The sequence below is a fragment of the Osmerus mordax genome, chromosome 12, assembly GCF_038355195.1.
Source record: "Osmerus mordax isolate fOsmMor3 chromosome 12, fOsmMor3.pri, whole genome shotgun sequence".
Lineage (NCBI taxonomy): Eukaryota > Metazoa > Chordata > Actinopteri > Osmeriformes > Osmeridae > Osmerus > Osmerus mordax.
In genome coordinates, this window is record NC_090061.1 from 16,352,535 (window position 1) to 16,371,584 (window position 19,050).

The 19,050-nt window shown below is 40.3% G+C and overlaps 1 protein-coding gene and 3 long non-coding RNA genes across 4 annotated transcripts; 3 read left to right on the forward strand and 1 right to left on the reverse strand.

The window, feature by feature from the left end:
- Positions 1-9,902: 9,902 nt before the first annotated feature.
- Positions 9,903-10,742, forward strand: LOC136953726 (uncharacterized). Its single transcript, XR_010877986.1, has 3 exons — positions 9,903-10,125; positions 10,314-10,429; positions 10,624-10,742. It is a non-coding gene; the product is annotated as an uncharacterized lncRNA (long non-coding RNA).
- Positions 10,743-12,405: 1,663 nt separating this feature from the next.
- Positions 12,406-13,480, forward strand: LOC136954697 (putative nuclease HARBI1). The gene is made up of 4 exons (XM_067248337.1): positions 12,406-12,601; positions 12,712-12,824; positions 12,908-13,019; positions 13,101-13,480. The coding sequence occupies exons 1-4, from the start codon at positions 12,406-12,408 to the stop codon at positions 13,478-13,480; spliced, it is 801 nt and encodes a 266-aa protein (XP_067104438.1).
- A 705-nt stretch (positions 13,481-14,185) lies between these two features.
- Positions 14,186-14,918, reverse strand: LOC136954766 (uncharacterized). The gene is made up of 3 exons (XR_010878132.1): positions 14,803-14,918; positions 14,629-14,699; positions 14,186-14,451 (listed from the first exon to the last, which is right to left on the reverse strand). It is a non-coding gene; the product is annotated as an uncharacterized lncRNA (long non-coding RNA).
- A 352-nt stretch (positions 14,919-15,270) lies between these two features.
- On the forward strand, positions 15,271-16,265 carry LOC136953778 (uncharacterized). The gene is made up of 3 exons (XR_010877996.1): positions 15,271-15,422; positions 15,588-15,716; positions 16,146-16,265. It is a non-coding gene; the product is annotated as an uncharacterized lncRNA (long non-coding RNA).
- Positions 16,266-19,050: the final 2,785 nt, after the last annotated feature.

Genomic DNA, 19,050 nt, shown 5'->3' on the forward strand with positions numbered 1-19,050 from the left:
ACAGGAAGGCATGGCCCGGAGGCGAGGAACGCCGGGAACAGGGCAGGAAATCAGCGAGGGCGGGAGCCCGATGCCGGGGCAGGGAGAGGAGGAACCCGTGGGGCGCGGCCCAGCGCCCGGCAGCAGTAGAGGGGCAGTGCGGGGGGGAGCGGGGAGGTACGCCTGCCCCCAGACTCCCCAAAACGGATCCCGAGCCCAGAGGAGGTGCTGCAGGCCAGCGACGGTCCAATCTGAAGGCAGCGCCGGGAGGCCCGAGGTGTACAGGGGGCCACGGAGCAGGAGATGGGGGGCCATCCGGAACAGCAGCCTGGGCGGGGGAGGGGTCAGCCGGAGTTGAGCCACGGGGCGCGGCTCAGCGCCCGGTAGCAGGAGAGGGCGGAGCGGCGAGTGGGTAGGCGTGCCGGCCCCCCGGACTCCCCGGAGCAGAGGGCGAACAGCCTGGCTGTCAGGCAGACCGGCGGAATGGATCCCCTGAGCCCGGAGGAGGCGCCGCAGGCCGGCGACGGTCCAACCGAAGGCAGCACCGGGAGGCGTAGAGCGGGCGGAGCCAGTCGCCGCGAAGCAGAAGACAGGGAGCAGCGTGAAGAGCCGGCGGAGGAGGCGAGGACAGGAACGCTGAGTAGAGGAGGAGAATCCGGGGCCAGCACGGGCAGCCGACCGGCCGAGGAGAGACACCCGGAGCGATTCCAGGTAGAAGGCCTGGTAGGCGGAGACCTAGACATACTAGTTTGATTGGAGAAGGAGGAGTCTTGGTGTGCCACCTTCCTCCCGAACTTTAGTTAACCCTTTCAGGCCTAACTCCATGATCGGAGCATCTCTAACATTTTTGTAATATTTTGCCATTTTGCGGAGGAACCCGCTTCGCTGCTTGCAGCTATATTTACCATTATTAGGGTTCCTCCGGTAGGAGGAAACCTATTATTTTTGTTAGTATTATTATTAGGGGCCAAGCAGCGAAGCACCTATTGTATTTGTTAGTATTATTATTATTATTAGGTGCCAAGCAGCGAAGCTGTGAGGCACCTATTGTATTTGTTAGTATTATTATTATTAGGGTTCCTCCGGTAGGAGAACCCTATTGTTATTGGTGGTATTATTAAGGGCCAAGCAGCGAAGCTGCAAGGCACATATTCTATTTGTTAGTATTATTAGGGGCCAAGCAGCGAAGCTGCGAGGCACCTATTGTAATTTGTAGTATTATTAGGATTCCTCCGTAAGGAGGAAACCTATTGTTATTGTTAGTTTTATTATTGGGTGCGCTTTGCCTTCGGCAAGGGCACAACCTTTGTTCTCTCACATATATATTTATTATTATTATTTATTTTTGCCCCCCTAAGTCTCAGTCAATATTTAGACTACATAGACAACCTAGGTGTCAAAAGATTCGTATTGGTAGCGATTGAGTTTCTTGTATTTGTATTTACCCTCCGTTGCACGGTTTAGGCTCAAGTTAAGTTTTTGTGGCGAAAAGTGAAGCTAATGGTGGCTAATTTGCTAGCCACAGTCACTGATGTTACTAACATCACTACGTCACGAAAAAACGCGTGACTACCTGTAGCAGACCATTTGTTTTGCATCTGTTAACTTGGGGGATAGCTAGACTAACTATAGCTTTACTGCAAGGCAGCTGCAGAGACGCCACAAGCAAAGAGGCCAGGGTGATAACTATTTACTCATTTTACTTTGTGATGTGAAACACAATTGTGAAATGTAATGTACAATATTAGCTGATATTATTAAGGAAGTAGGCCCACATCTACTTTCGGAAACGGTAGTCTACTATTTCACTGAAGCATTAGCATCATGACATTAGCCTCTGTTGCCCGGGCAACACATACTACAGGGGCCTGTTCCATAAAGGCCGCTCAAATAAGTTGGACTTTAAGTCCCAAACTAGACTCGAATTAGCTTAACAAGTCAAGCGGGGCTAAAGCGGTTTCATAAAGGCCAATTTCAGCTCACGCAGTCCTACTAATTCAAGTCAGATTTAAGTACTCAAGCTAATTGCGCGTGCACCCTATTCTTAAGCAGCCCGAGAGGTAAAACATGGATCATACAATCCACCACGGCAAAAGCAATGCACACGGCCACGTGACTTCTTCCAGAAAGACCGTTCCCTTTAAGCCTTGTACTATGACAGCTCCCTCATCCACCGCTTCATCAAAATGAAACGACACGCCATGATTGACGTGAACGATAGGCTACGTAGGTCGAGGTCCTTTTTTAGACCTTTACTTCGTTGATTAAAAAACAGACACTCTCTAAACACATGTAAATTTACTTTTTGACATTGTTTTAAATAAATAGCCTACTATTAATCAACACATTACCCAGTAGTCTAACTTTTTAACATGGTTGTGTCGGTAAAATGGAGGATATAGATGTAGCCTATGGATGTAAGTTTGTTTTGCAATTGTAGACTACTGTTAACAACTATATAGCTATGATAATTATACTCGGATAATTGGGTGTGCTTTGCCTTCGGCAAGGGCACAACCTTTGTTCTCTCACATATATATTATTATTTATTTTTTTATCTCTTTTTGCCCCCCTAAAACTCAGTCAATATTTGGCCTACATAGACAACGTAGGTGTCAAAAGTTTCGTCTTGGTAGCGATTGAGTTGCTTCTATTGGAATTTACGTTCCGTTGCATGGTTTAGGCTTACGTTAAGTTTTTGTGGCGAAAAGTGAAGCTAACGGTGGCTAATTTGCTAGCCACAGTCACTGACGTTACTAACGTCACTGCGTCACTAACGTCACGAAAACACGAGTGACTACCTTTGGCAGAACATTCGTTTCGCATATGTTAACTTGGGGGATAGCTAGGCTAACTATAGCTTTACTGCAAGGCAGCTGCAGAAACGCCACAAGAAAAGAGGCCAGGGTGATAACTATTTACTCATTTTACTTTGTGATATGACACACAATTGTGATGTGTAATGTACAATATAAGCTGATATTATTAAGGAAGTACATCTACTTTCAGAAACAGTAGTCTACTATTTCACTGAAGTATTAGCATCATGACATTAGCCTGTGTTGCCCGGGCAACACATACTACAGTGGTCTATGATGTAGCGTTATCTGTTTTCAATCGTTAAAATAAACATTCCTCACATATAAATTTTCGTTGTATGATTTATTCTGACATTAGTAAACGATTTGTTGGTGAAATTACCATTACCTGTGGTTTCAAACCAGTGTAGCTCACTGCAACGCTGTAGCCTACCCGAGACACTAGTGTGAGTAGCTAACAAAAACTCCTCAGCTGTTCAAGTCAAACGGCGACAGAACATGTTCGGCACTCCCCTTACTCAAAAGTCTTTCATTAAGGAAACTATCTGACTACTAACCTGAACTTCTTTGCCACAGCCTAAACTTTGTCAATCTGTTCATGAAAATAATTAATTTCAGCCTAAACCGTACAACGGAACGTTTAATCGAATTCAACCAACGCAATCGCTACCAAGACGAACACAGCAGTAGTCTAGTACTGTACTGTAGTAGTAGAATTTACCGGGGCAGCTTCTCCACACAGGGCTATATCGCATTTTGCGTTGTTACTGACAATGATCGCTACCAGTGAGCTTTTTATGAATGAGCGATTTTCCACTAAATAAATGTCAAGCTTATTTACCTTTTTGGGGGCATATTTTCAGTTAGCAGATGGTACTGTTTGAATCGCGATTCTATCTTCTGCCGGTAACGTCGTAGAATAATCTTCAAAGGGGGTTCTTTATTAATGAATGAATGCAATATGAGTAGGCTAAATGCCTGAAAATATCACGAGAAGGGAAAACTTAAAAGGACGTTTAAGTCAAAGAGATTAGGTCCATTTTTACACCGGTCTGCCAAATGTATTCGTTTTGATTCAGCTATGAGGCTGCCTCTTGCAGGGGAAATGAGAAGACATCATATTTCATTCTACACTTCACTCGTATTTTGAGTTGTAAATGAGCAGCAAAAAAAAGATGCTTTTAAATCTATGTAATATTTATGCATAATAAGTAGGCCCTATACATTTTTATATAAAATATACAGGAATATCAGTTGTAAATGGCATTAAAATCCCTGTACAACCGACGCAAGCAAGCACACCCTACAATTTCCCCAGAAATTGTACCCTCTCTAGTTTAGATTGAGATAGGCCTCCCTGATGCCTAAACACTTGAAATCACAAACTAGGCTAGCCATAGGCTACGTTTAACGTGGCGTGTATCAAATCATTGTTCATCATCGTTTAATACATTAGGCTAAATGTTGTAGCCTATGTAGGTTATTTAAGTTGATTTTCTATCAATGTTGAACATATTGAACTGATGAGAATAAGAAAATGAGACTATCCGTGGTAAATCATTGTTTTCCCGTTGGGTCAGTGTTACATGAAGGTCTGGTTAAGCACCAAGTCACGCTAAGCCTGACAGTTAACCTGCCCCGGATCAGACTAGCTTTGCAGCCTAAGTTGCCATAGTAACCGAGTTTGAACTACGTTGAGCTAGCTTTATGGAACCGAATGAACTAGAAATGAGTCCGACTAACTGACATAAGTCTGGCTTATTCGGTAAACTCGCTTTATGGAACAGGCCTCAGTGGTCTATGATGCATGTGTTTTCAATCGTTAAAATAAACATTCCTCACAAATACATTTTCGTTGTAGGATTTATTATGACATTACATTACAAGTAAACAATTTGTTAGTGAAATTATCATTACCTGTGGTTTCAAACCAGTGTTGCTCACTGCAACGCTGTAGCCTACGTGACACACTACAAAAACATCTACACAGCTGTTTATGAAGTCAAACGGCAACAGAACATGTTCGGCACTCCCCTTACTTAAATCAAAAGTCTTTCAATAGGTGAAACTATCTGACTACTAACCTGAACTTCATTGCCACAGCCTACACTTTGTCAATCTGTTCATGAAAATAATTAATTTCAGCCCAAACCGTACAACGGAACGTTTAATCGAACTCAACCAATGCAATCGCTACCAAGACGAACACAGCAGTCTAGTACTGTACTGTAGTAGTACAATTTACCGACAATGATCGCTACCAGTAAGCTTTTTATGAATGAGCGATTTTCCACTAAATAAATGTCAAGCTTATCTGCCAAATGTATTCATTTTGATTCAACTATGAGATTGCCTCTATTTCATTCTACACTTCACTCGTATTTTGAGTTGTAAATGAGCAGCAAAAAAAATATGCTTTTAAATCTATGTAATATTTATAAATAATAAGTATGAATTTTTATATAAAATATACAGAAATATCAGTTGTAAAAATGTTTGTAAAAACGGACCCCTGTGCAACCGACGCAAGCAAGCACACCCTACAATTTCCCCAGAAATTGTACCCTCTCTAGTTGGGTGTGCTCAAGCCTTCAGCATTCCAACAATAAGTCAAGTATTGTTCTTTGAATCTATATTGTTGGAATTCTGCTTCAGCATTCCAACAATATTGTTCTTTGAATCTTTATTCAACTTCTTCATATTCTTCTTATTCTTCTTATTCTATTTCTTCCGTGGCACCTTTCAGCACCTTCAAATCTTCAGCTATTAAAACCGTTCAGCTATCAAAACATTCAGCAGTTTCAGGCCATTCCTGCTATGACTTTTCAGCTTTGTACCCCTTATGCTTGAATTAATATAAATCAATATTAATAATATTTTTTACATGGGTTTCCAATGGAGTTTTATTTCAAATCCTCTCAAACTTATTTAAACTTCTTCAACTTCCAAATCCTTCTTCTTCCTCAATCTTTCAGCTAGAGCCACCATTTAAACTTTAAAATGTTGACAAAACCCTAAACTATTTTTAAATAATTCAGCTTTTTGATATCTATTCAACTTTTTTCAATATCACTGATTATGTTTCATGACTTTTTCAAGCCGTTTCTGAGATTTACATGGGTATTTACGTGAAACCTTAGAGTGCAGACTGAAACGCTTAGAGTGGAGGGCAGCTTCGGATGTCGTTGAAAAAATATTTCTAGTTTGCCAGCATTGCCACAATTTTCGCTCTTCATGCTTCGTTTTTGGATCAATAGATAGCTAATTTTGTGCTGGTCGTAGACAGTTGTCTGTTGAATCCAACAGACGTACACATTTGTTCAGAGCCCCACGAAAGCGAGACAAAGTCCAACTCTCGCCCCATAGAGATTTTGAAACTGCCGGTAGAGTCGTATTTCTGACCGCACAGAAATATAAAGGACATCTCTGGTTTCGGCAGTCTTGGGTCTCGGAAAATATCCTTATTTTTTGGATTGGACGTATAGTTTTGCGTCTAGGTCAACTTGTTTGAGGTGTGGATGCTAGGTAAATGTTCGTGTTTCTCTCTGCCTAGCTCGTTAGCCATCACAGCTGCGCCATCAACGTGGCAACCAAACAAACACGCACCAGGAAAGCAAAAGGAACACGTTTTCGAAACTGCAGGTAGAGTCGTATTTCTGACTGCACAGACATATAAAGAATATCTCTGGTTTAGGCAGAGTCTTGGGTCTCGGAAAATATCCTTATTTTTTGGATTGGACGTATAGTTTTGCGTCTAGGTTAACTTGTTTGAGGTGTGGATTCTAGCTACATTAGTTATTCTCTCTGCCCAGCTCGTTAGCGATCACAGCTGCTCCATCGCCGTGGCAACCAAACAAACACGCACCAGGATATGGAAGCAAATCGTTACCAAAATTCAAATGCAAATGCATTTCCAGAAATGCATTTGGATTTTAAGAATGTGGCTGCATTATTTGACTCATAAATGAAATTAGTAGTCAATCATCCTATTTGCATTTTAATTTTCTTCTTCAAGAGTGCTCGATCTTTCACTTAATTAAAATGAAAAAGAAATAGACATTTGAGATTTAATTTTCAAAACATGCCCCAGCAAATAGATACCAAAATTCAATTTGAAATGTAAAATTAGAAAATTCCAGAAATGCATTTTCATTTTAAGAACGTGGCTGCAAAATCGTGACCACAATTCAAATTCAAATGCATTTCCAGAAATGCATTTTCATTTTCAAGAACTTGGCTGCAAAATCGTGACCACAATTCAAATTCAAATGCATTTCCAGAAATGCATTTTCATTTTCAAGAACTTGGCTGCAAAATCGTGACCACAATTCAAATTCAAATGCATTTCCAGAAATGCATTTTCATTTTAAGAACGTGGTTGCAAAATCGTGACCACAATTCAAATTCAAATGCATTTCCAGAAATGCATTTTCATTTTCAAGGACGTGGCTGCAAAATCGTGACCACAATTCAAATTCAAATGCATTTCCAGAAATGCATTTTCATTTTCAAGGACGTGGCTGCAAAATCGTGACCACAATTCAAATTCAAATGCATTACAGAAATGCATTTTCATTTTAAGAACGTGGCTGCAAAATCGTGACCACAATTCAAATTCAAATGCATTTCCAGAAATGCAAAATGAACGAAAAAGCATTCTGAGCGGCGCAGCAGTGTGACGTCAGTAGCCGCTCTTCTTCAGCTCCCTGCTGACCGAGCTACCCATTTTGTTCGGTAGGGGGCGGTGTGCACATTGCATTACATGGCAAATGTGCCGGGAAATTGATTGAATTGCCGGGTCTTTAGAGGACGCATCACAGTGAGCAACTTGATGTAAAAAAAATTACTAAAACAGTTCCAGAGCTACTGAGGGAGGCCGCTGCTGCTTTGGAACATCACCAAGTTCCTTCTTCCAACACATCAGTGGCAACACCTAATGCTCCTGAGCGCCGTAACAATGCTCAAGGTAAGATTTTAGCAAGAAAAGCTAGGGCCTAGCAAAATAACATGCATTTGTCAGATCGATTTATTATGATGTCATTACAACGAGATACACTGTTGTTGAGTGTTAGAGCCCGCCAGACAAGCATGAGTGATTTTTTTTGTTAACTGAAGTTACAGTTACAGTAGATAAGAAAGTTCACAGTATTCCATTTATCAACTAACTTAAATGTCAACAACAGCAAGTCTGACATCAGTGTGTAATAAGCCTGGAGGCCATTACTAACAAGCTGCAGTCAACAAAGACCCTTGTAAACTTGTATACGTTTCATAGGTATATTTACACTACTATTAATTCATCATGATCTTGACCATGATAGAAATTAAATTACATCATGCCATCTTGCTGTTCTGCATTAAAATGTTAAGCAAAAAAATATCCATTGATCAAAGGAATTGTTGGACTGTATGTTTATCTCACCATTTATGTTTGTATGTTTATGTATAACTACACTTTATCCTTATTTTATTTTTTCATTCTGTTTCTTCTTTTTAACATATTCAAAATAAAGTTCAATTCAGTTCAATTTATCTTCTGCTTTTCCCCCCATATTTCTTCCAGCTGAGGTTTTGAGGTTGTTCAGTCCTTACCCTGCACGAGGTGTACAACGGAAGTCAACCTCACCAGCCACCATGACCCAAAAATTAAAAAAGACCACATACACTCACATTTTCTTCTGCCTGGCTAAAAGAAAGGGCAGTGATGTCCCAACCCCAGCAGCAAAAAGAGCACTTGAAAGGGCAGGTTTAGGGGAAAGGAAAATCACATTCCCAGGTAGGTCTACAAGTATGTATTGCATAATATCTGACTGAAAAAAGGGGTTTTATTTACCCAAAATGCAAAAGAAAAATGTTTTACAAAGATATAATAAAGCTTTGGGCACATAAAAGAGGTCAACCTAACAGAACATAACGCAAGAAATACAAACTCAATATAAAGTAAGTTAACTGATCAAACTAACAATGTAACTTCCCCCAAAAAGACAAAACAGACCTACTAAACTGGACACAAAAGGACATAAAACAAAATGTGTATGTGTATTGCCTTCTGTCTGTAATGTGCCATGTGCTTGAAACAAAGTAAACTAAATTAAGACAAAATGAACTAAATGTAGAATGAAATTAAAGTGTAAGTGCAGAGGGTTATTGACATTTAGACCAGTTGTGAGGCCACAGGTGTGGCCATCAGTCAGTAAGACCAATGCCTCAGCTGTGATACTTAAAATGTCAAAGATTGGTCAGCTAGCTAATTCTAAGGCACCATGATGTTGTAATAAAGCTCAAATGTTTACATTTGACCCCCAAACTGGTTATAATACTTTTTTTTCTCTCTATGTGTGTATATCTATGGATATACACACATTCCTATGTGTCTACAGAGTAACTCCTTGTATTTCAGGTGATGCAGCTATTGGAGATGGTGTAAAACGACATTTCCTGTCTATGGTAATGGAAAAATCCAGTTTGGTTTCGACCTTGACTTCGGTGAGTTTTAACAGTTTATTGTATTGTTTTGTTTGTAAAAAAAAAAAGCATACAATTTTGCCTCAAACAGAAGTAGTGGGGTTGGATTAATTGGCTCCGACTAGGTGGCCCTAAAGCTCTTGTTGGATTTGGAAAGGTTGGTCACCAAAATTGATCTCAAATTGACAACTGAGGGCACATTGTGTGTATTATTTAACTGAAAATTGTCTTCTCTCATGTCTGGTATTTTGACTCCCCATAATCTGTTTGTGTGACACTATGTAAATCATTATTAGAGCTAGATATTTCCTTGAACTGCGATTGAAAAACCTCAGGATAATGCTACTGTCTCACCAGAAATCAGCTTTTATTTGTATTTTTTGTATTTTTTTGACTCTCAGAGAACACTACCAGAACTCTTCTGGGGGGTATTCCAAGTAGCGGGTTTAGTGAAAACTTTGAGTTGTTTAACCCTGAAAAGAGGCATAATCCGAGTTCCACGTTCCAGAAAGAGAGGTAACGAAACCTTTTGGTAAGTTGCCATGGTAACTTACGCTGTGAAACTAACCTGCTCGCTAGCAGGTTTTCTACCCCCAAACTGGTTATAATACTTTTTTTTCTCTCAGAGAAATACTGTGTTGCATCTGACTTCTCCGATCACCTAGAGTTGAACTTTCCACAACTAAAGCACTGTGGTGGGTTTGAACTCCTTCGGAGCCGGGGCTCTACAAGGTCCAAGGTCTTGGAAATCATTCCTTGCCCACAGAATGGGTATACTCCAGAGGGCCTGTGCAACAAAGAACTTGGAGTGGGACAAGCTGCGATTTACATAAGGCCACTCCAAAAAGATATTGACCTGCAGGTAGTATTATGTATTTTTAGTAGTATGTAGTATTTGATTCTCTGGAGTATGATAGAATATTGGCAAGGAAATCCCCAGCCAGTAACCCTCACAACTGAAATATGTCTGTACAAACCAAGCTCTAATGTAAAGAAAGATGTTTGATTGCATGATGCATATTTATGTCACTATTGTCTCATTTATGCTAGGATCCTCCCAGTGTGACCCTCACTCCTCAAACAACTGGACCAATGGTGGAATGTGTCTACTGTGCAGAGATATTTAGCTTCTCTGAGATTCAAGGCCACATTGACTGTTGTGAGAAGTGAGACATATTTCTTGTTTATACATGAATCTACATGGTGTAAATTGTGAAGTCCTACAACATTTTATTTTCCTAAAACATCAGTTGACACAAAAAAATTTGTTTTGTTATTTTATTAGTGTCTCACACATTGAACTGTTATTGATGTTTTAGATTTCTTCAGTGTATTAACAATTTCCTGCTATCATTCCAAGAAAAAATTATTCAGATTCAACTGCTGAAGAAACCCTTGAGAATACCCCGTCAGGAAGCTCAGAAGAGACCCAGGCAGGAACCTCAGCTGCTGCTAGCTCATCAAGCAACCAAAATCCACTTAAAGAAAATCTAAGTTGTAGCTCTAAAGGTGCAACTGTCTTATTGTTTATAACCATATACAGTTAATGAATACAAGTACTGATATTTATGTTGTCCTTACAAAATAGAAGGAACTTTTAGCTGCTGTCCTAAAAAGTCTAAAATCAATTCTTTTTCCTCACTTATAATTAATTGATTTTCAGAGTGGACAACAGAGCCTGATGTTTACAAGGCAGCCAACATGTTTTGCCGTCACTTGCTTAACAATGCTGAACTCAAGCCAGGGTTGGTTGCCAGGCTTGATCTCGGATCCACTGAGGAAGATCGTGAAAGGGAGATTCTAACTTTCTACAAAAAAACTGGAATTGACTGGGCAAGCCCATTTTCTGTTATACTGACTGGTAGGTATCTTTCATTAAATGTGTTTTACTGCAAGATTTGTAACAAGAACAGTGATTACAACTTAAAACTGAAGTAAATCTTTTAACTATCTGAATAGGCTTTATGCCCTGCCCCACTACTTCCTTAGATTAAAGCAGCTCCTTTATTTCCTGTCTTCCATTACATGCCAAATTTATTAATCCAGATGTGCCTTACCGCAGCAGTCACAATAACCATGATCAGGCACACCTTCAGGAAGTAGTTGAGCTGGGAATAACACCTATTGAAATTGACCCTTACATTATATACACACATTCCTATGTGTCTACAGAGTAACTCCTTGTATTTCAGGTGATGCAGCTATTGGAGATGGTGTAAAACGACATTTCCTGTCTATGGTAATGGAAAAATCCAGTTTGGTTTCGACCTTGACTTCGGTGAGTTTTAACAGTTTATTGTATTGTTTTGTTTGTAAAAAAAAAAAAAGCATACAATTTTGCCTCAAACAGAAGTAGTGGGGTTGGATTAATTGGCTCCGACTAGGTGGCCCTAAAGCTCTTGTTGGATTTGGAAAGGTTGGTCACCAAAATTGATCTCAAATTGACAACTGAGGGCACATTGTGTGTATTATTTAACTGAAAATTGTCTTCTCTCATGTCTGGTATTTTGACTCCCCATAATCTGTTTGTGTGACACTATGTAAATCATTATTAGAGCTAGATATTTCCTTGAACTGCGATTGAAAAACCTCAGGATAATGCTACTGTCTCACCAGAAATCAGCTTTTATTTGTATTTTTTTGACTCTCAGAGAACACTACCAGAACTCTTCTGGGGGGTATTCCAAGTAGCGGGTTTAGTGAAAACTTTGAGTTGTTTAACCCTGAAAAGAGGCATACTCCGAGTTCCACGTTCCAGAAAGAGAGGTAACGAAACCTTTTGGTAAGTTGCCATGGTAACTTACGCTGTGAAACTAACCTGCTCGCTAGCAGGTTTTCTATGAAAAACTCTGCGTTTTCCTAGCAATCCCCACCCACTTTCAGATCTTGAAACAGTTTGCATACATGTGGTGTCCTTTCCTGGGTCGGCCGATCGATTACGAGCTAAATATAATTCGCATAGCCTTACGCCAGGAGAGGATTTTAAGACCGCGATTGGATGTACTTTCATTCCCCGATGAATACCTAAGCGAACGTTACCGTTTTTCATCACATTCAATAATTTATCTCACCAACATTCTCCATCCATACATTGCTAATGTGTAACACACCGTGGACGTGCTCTCAGAACAGACCAAATGATATGCGTTGCTCTCCGTTTCTTTGCCAACGGGAGATTTCCTATACAACATTGGCGATGCAGAACATCTCGGAAAAGCAAGTCTGCCGAGCCATAAGAAAAGTGGCCCTGGCACTGAAAGGCCTACTGCAGACCTACGTAGTCTTTCCTGGGCACAAACCTCTAAGGACCATCAAAGAGGAATTTCACATGATTTCAGGTGACTGATGTAGCACACATTCAGTTTAAGTCAATGAAGAAATTTGAAATCATGTGAATGACAATGTTGCAATCTCAGACTGGGATGAGTAAATCCTTTCCATTTTGCAGGATTTCCCAATGTGATTGGCTGCATTGATGGCACCCACATCCCCATCATAGCTCCATCCATTAATGAAGGAGACTATGTGAATAGGAAGTCATTCCACAGCATTAATGTGCAGGTAGATTTACTGTCTTACAATAATAAAGACTACAGCACAACTTTAAAATATTGCAGCTAATATCTCTTCTCTGCACTGGCAAGATTATATGTGATGCAGCACATTTGATCTCAAATGTGGAGGCCAAATGGCCTGGCTCGGTACATGACTCAAGGATATATCGCGAGTCTACCCTGAGCAACAGAGTTGCAAATGGTAAGTTAAGCTTTGAACAAATAACATTCCCTTGTCTCCCTCTTCTACCACACTCACAATGTACCCACTATATACTTACAGGAGAGTTTCATGGCCACCTGCTTGGTGACAGAGGGTACCCATGCCAGCCCACTCTGATGACCCCTTACCATGACCCTGAGCCGGGCCCTCAGCCGTGGTACAATGTGGCCCACTGCAGGACTAGAGCCCGGGTGGAGATGACCATAGGCATTCTCAAAGCCCGGTTCCAGTGCCTACGTAGACTGAGGGTAAAACCAGAGAGGGCATGTGATATTATTGTGGCATGTGTTGTTCTTCATAATATTGCCACTATTAGAGGAGAGCAACACCCTGCCGTACAAAACGACCCTGAGGACGACCATCCCCTCCAACCTGCAGATGTCCAAAATGGGAGAGAAGTCAGAGACATACTGTGCTGCACACACTTCCACCAACCCTGACACTTAAATAAACACAAATCATTACCATTTCATTTTGTCTTCTTTATTGCCTACAAATAGAAATGCAACAATTAATATTAATATATTGTTCTGACAATTAACACTCACTCACCTGTGACCATGCACCCACCTGCAGCTGGTGTTCTAGCAATTCAATTTCTAGATCCGTCTTCTTTATCTTCCGCCCCAAATACACGATCTCTTGGTCAGTTTTCTCCATTTGTTTTAACAAATGGAGTTTGTACAAGTCCTTAACTGGTAACTGGGAATACATTAGGATGACATTAAATCCCAGTTCTACACACAGAATTCACCTGCCATTTACTGAACATCTCACTGTCTGTAGCTGTGCTTTGGAGGTTGATGGACCCCTCTCCTGGCAAGGCTCATCCATGCTCTGTTCAACAGGATCAGACTGTGCATTTAGTTTTTACATTCATTACTCTCATCACTTCAGTGTACATTTTAAACTGACAATTACACCCAAGACTGTAAATAAAGTACACGGAGAGAGAACTATCAGATATGTAGCTACCATATATGTAGGCCTCTGCAACCCCGTCTGTGGCAGCAATCAATGTGTCCTCATCATCATCATCCTGTGATGAAAGGTATTGTTTCAGGATAGTCACCACTACTATGCATAATGGAGTATTGAGTGGCCTACTTACAAGTGGTACCGTTGTGCAAAGGTTTGCAGGAGGCTCAACCACTCGGATTACACCATCAGTGACTAGAAGTGGACCAGAGTGGAAAATGAAAACACATTCACACACATACTCGCACATACTTACATCTTATGTAGGCACTTGTGTCCTGTGGGGTGATTGGCTCTGATGAGCTTCCTCCAGGGATGCCTTCAGCCACTGGACGGCCAATGTTGTGGCTCAGAGCCAGCTCTTCTGCAGAGGTCAGAGGTGCTGGTGGTGGCCCTCCACCCGTTTTGCGTGCCTCTGCCTTCTTTCTATTTGCTGAATTGAACTCAGTGTTAATTTAAGCAAGATATCAGGCGACAGGACATTGTGTGTTTCCGCCACTACAGGATAAAATAGGCAATGAGGATATTCACTTTGTATGTCAAATATGATACCAAAGTGATGGAAGCTACAATCATGAACCTATAGGCCAAAAGGCTAAATATGCCTTACCTGTTTGTATTACGTTTTTATATTTCATTTTCAGTTGTTGCCAAGTGCGCTTCACGCCTGTGGGATTGCACCTATATGAACATTGTATTTGATTAAATTACAATTCCAACACTTTTTCACCTGTAATATTAACGGACATTAAATGTTCGATTTATGGACTAAATTCAAACTTACGCATTGACTCGATCAGCAATTCTTTCCCACGCCAATTGTCTGTCCTTCGCAGCTACAGCCGTATAACTTTTTTTCCGAAATATGTGCTCGGACTCGCCATACACACGGATTAGAATTTCCAATTCCATTGCGGTGAAATAGGACGCCCTTTTTTGTCGTCTTTTTCCATGGTGAATCCTAGTATCGGAGCTCCATAGATGTTGGCTTTTAGTAGAACTCTTGCACGCGCTAAACTCAGAGTTGATGTACGTACTCCGAGTCGAATTAACTAATTCATATCAGGTGTTCTGGAACCGAATTTTCGGAGTTTCCCATGTTAGAGTAACTCAACTCTGAGTTCAGGGTTAATCTCAGAGTTTGTTAAACCCGCTACCTGGAATACCCCCCTGTTCAATGGGACAGGCGATCACAAGGTCCCATCCACTTCCAAAGCCCTGATAGATGGAGACCTTTTCCGAGTAGCTGGATGTGCCATAGGACATTCTTTTATTCATGGAGGTCCTCGATTCACTGGACTGAGTCCAGCAATGTTGCAGCTAATTGTTGGAAGTAACGAGGAGTCTGCTGCACTTGAGGTTGCTGACTGCCCTGATACAGATGTTGTTGATGTGGTGTCTGTAGTAAGTGTCACTTGAAGTTGTTTTATTGTCATGACACAAAACAAATTTAAATTCACTTGAATTGATTATTCCTATGCTATCATGCAAATATGTTTACTTTGTATTTAACATAAAAAGCATAGACCATAAAAGTGATATACCATTGCCTTACTTTATTAATTGCAGCTTGATAGTCAGAGAGAACTGACCCCACAGGAACAATGCGAGGTGAACAACTTGGCCTTCAGCTGGGATCTTCCTCCCATCAATAATAACAACAGGAGGTGGTTGGCAGAGAAAATCCTACAGCATGCGGTATATGAATAATTATAAATGAAATTAAGTACTTTTTCTCTTTTTTTCTTATTCTATTATTTTTATTCATTTTTATTTTTTTCTTTGATGCTGTTATTAATATCATTATCACTGAAATATCCACATATATATACAAGCACTTATAAATACAGAGTACACGCACTTACACACACTCACACACATGTATAGTATATACAAAATTCCCCCATTAGTTAGGCTACCTCCTTGTCTGGATTTACATGTTTGCATTTAGTTTTTTTAATTCTCTGCCTTTTTATTGCGTAAAAAACATTAAAAGTAGTCCAACCAAAAATAATTATGCTAAGTATATTGTAAAAAAAAACAGATTCATTAGTGTAATAATGTCTTTTTTTCACCAACAACTGTATCTAAATTATACTTAAACTTATTTATAATTTATTTTTGTAGGTCATTGAACGGAGAAGAACACAAATGAAGCAGCTCCGTAGGGGGCTGAAAGAGAGCGGTGTTGTCACTATGATTAAAGAGCGTCCGGCCCTATCCGAGGTCCTTTTCCCAAGATCAGCAGAATAAGTGATGGACTCACAGGTAATTAGCTTCTCATAAGAAACTGATGACTGTTTTTATCTTGAAAAGGATCATCTGGCCAATGCCAGATAGTGAGGATGAGGATGACCACAGCAACGTGGAGGAGACATGCCTGGTCACAGGCTTTTTGAGAGACTACATTGAAAAAGGTCAGATTATACATGTTAAAACAGATCGGATTTGGAACACTGTTCATATCCTAGAGCTGTTGCTAATTATTAACATTGAGTCCATATTTATGGAAACATGTTGGTGAAAAATCACATTTTGTAAATAATGTTTTATTTTACAGTAGAAAGTCAAATTTTTTCTACAGTGAAGCAGTGACTAATGATGTTCGGGTAAACTTCAAAAAGGTATGACTGTCTTTGTAGGGTCTTCTCAGGAACTACAACTACTCCTGAAGTTCTGGACAGGTTGGAGTATACCTCCCCAGCACCTTTATGTTGAAGTATCTCCGGAAATTACTCTGCCAGTCGCCTCAACCTGCCTCACAACGCTGAAACTCTCACTGAAGTGCCAAAGTTACCAAGCATTCGAAGAAAACTTGGAAGCATCTATGAGATCTACAGAGTTCGGGTTTGGACTGATCTGAGAAACTGTCTTTAAAGCAGAGGTAGGCAGTAAGAGAAACCTAACTCCCACATTTCCACACCTGGTTTGTAGTTTTTGTAAATTTTAGTGATGCTTCTCTTTATTTTTCAACAGTCTGTAAAAAGATAGTTCTACTCTCATGTTGAATATATTTGTATAGTCAATCATACACATAAGTACTTCCATAAGGAAATATCCCCTTAAACCGTTTAATAATGTTGAAATGTTAATATCATACAGTTAAGGAGTGTGATATTTTATTGACAAATGTTTAAGGTTGTGGAATAAAGACAACTTCAAAAATAAAAATAAAATGTTGTGCTTCTTGCTTCCAGAATGCAACTAAAATGCACTATAACCTTTACATATGAACTTAATTGACTGTAATGCTGTTACCGGTATTTAAAAATGCTGGGTTTGATTCTTGCCATATCAGTAGTGGTTGTAGTTCTGGATAGGAGAAGGGGAGGGGGAGACTGAGACTGTCACTGCATCAACTGCTGTAGTGTGGCTGTGTAGATGTCCAGTGCATCCAAGAAGGGAACATTGGGGTCAGGTAAGCTAGCCATGTCCTCCTCAGTCAGGTGTCGCTGCAGCTGCACTTGAGGTACTTCAACTTGTTCCCTTTGACGTCCAAGGTCATCAAAGCCGTACGGTCCATCCCAATCGATACCATAGTCTGCCTCCACCTCAACACAAATAAAAGACAACTGGAATTTTAAGAATATTACACATTTCATAAACTTTTGTGGTAGCTAGCTTTCTAGCGGAACAGGTTGCAAAATAAAGCGCAGGGGAGTCTGGTCCAAGTTCAGATGCAAAGGTTGTTTATTGATCAAGACAGGGAACACATTCGGTTAGGTCTCTCAGCACCAGAGAGAGGCTAGCCTAATCATAAAAACAGACAGTATTTATAGTTGATAGGCAGTCCCATAATTCGTACCTTGAACCTGCCTGTGTGAATAACTTTTAGTTATCGATCTAAACAGTGTATGACAGTTTGCCTCGGTCCCAGAAATCTGGGCCTATTTGTACTAGACGTTCAAAGTCTGGTCTTCGTTAGCTATCTTTCACTATCTGGTCAGCAGGACCCACTCAGGGTCCTTCAATGGAAGATTTGTCTTCGTATGCTAATTGTCTCTGTATGTTCTCGTTATGACCTCTGATGCACAATCATTTCTCTTACATGATCGTGGAATCAGTAGTGCTATTTAGGTTTTATGCTTAGTGGCCTATAGTTTAAGATAAACTCGTTCAGTTGGTAGTTTTCCATGTAGTTCCCTAGATAGGCCTAGAATGGGGTGTTCTATCCAGTTTTCGGCCCACGACACTTTGTAACTGTTTCAGAAAACTGAAGCTTTGTTTGGATACAACACAATACAAAACCTATGGAATCTTAAAATGTTTCACCTCAAGATATACAATTACAGTTTTAAAAATGTTAAGCTATGCAATCACTTCTCCTAAGCTTAAAGGAGTCATCACCTGGTGTTTTAACATATCCTGTCTCTGTAATTGTCTCAAAATGATTACACATGAGATTTTGACTGGTCTGGATGCTCATTGTAATAATGGTAATGAGGTGCACGCTGATTGAGAAGCTGTTCACTGCAGAGCCAATGGGCAGAGCTGAACCAGGTCCGCTGCTGTCCCCCTTGCTTTCACAAATTCATTTTCTTGTAATGTATGTATGCATGCATAAATGAATGAAAATTTCAAACTCCAAATTTTCAGTCAAGTTTCAACTGAGGTCCAACTATAATATACATGTTTTAACAAGGAACATTTTGATTTTAAGGTGATGACTCCTTTACATATTAATTTTTTTAATAAATGTAGCCATATCATTTTAGTTTTTTTAATGTTTAATTGAAATGATGGCTCCTAATATGATACACTCAACCATTTTAACATACCTCATCAGGATCCTCAAGGTTTCTGAATGATGCCCAAAGTTGGTAGGGAGACTGGCTACCTGCTGTTCTCAGGCTATGACAGTTCCAAGCTTCCATGAAGAAGGCCAGTTGCCTCTGTAGTTGAGGCAGAAAAGCCCAGTGGAGTGCAAAAAGATGACTCTCATCATCAGGATTCAACATTCCTTCTTTTTCTAGGTTTCGAAAGAGAACATGGAATGGGTCCAGGACTTGGATGTACACATCTCCCCATAGTC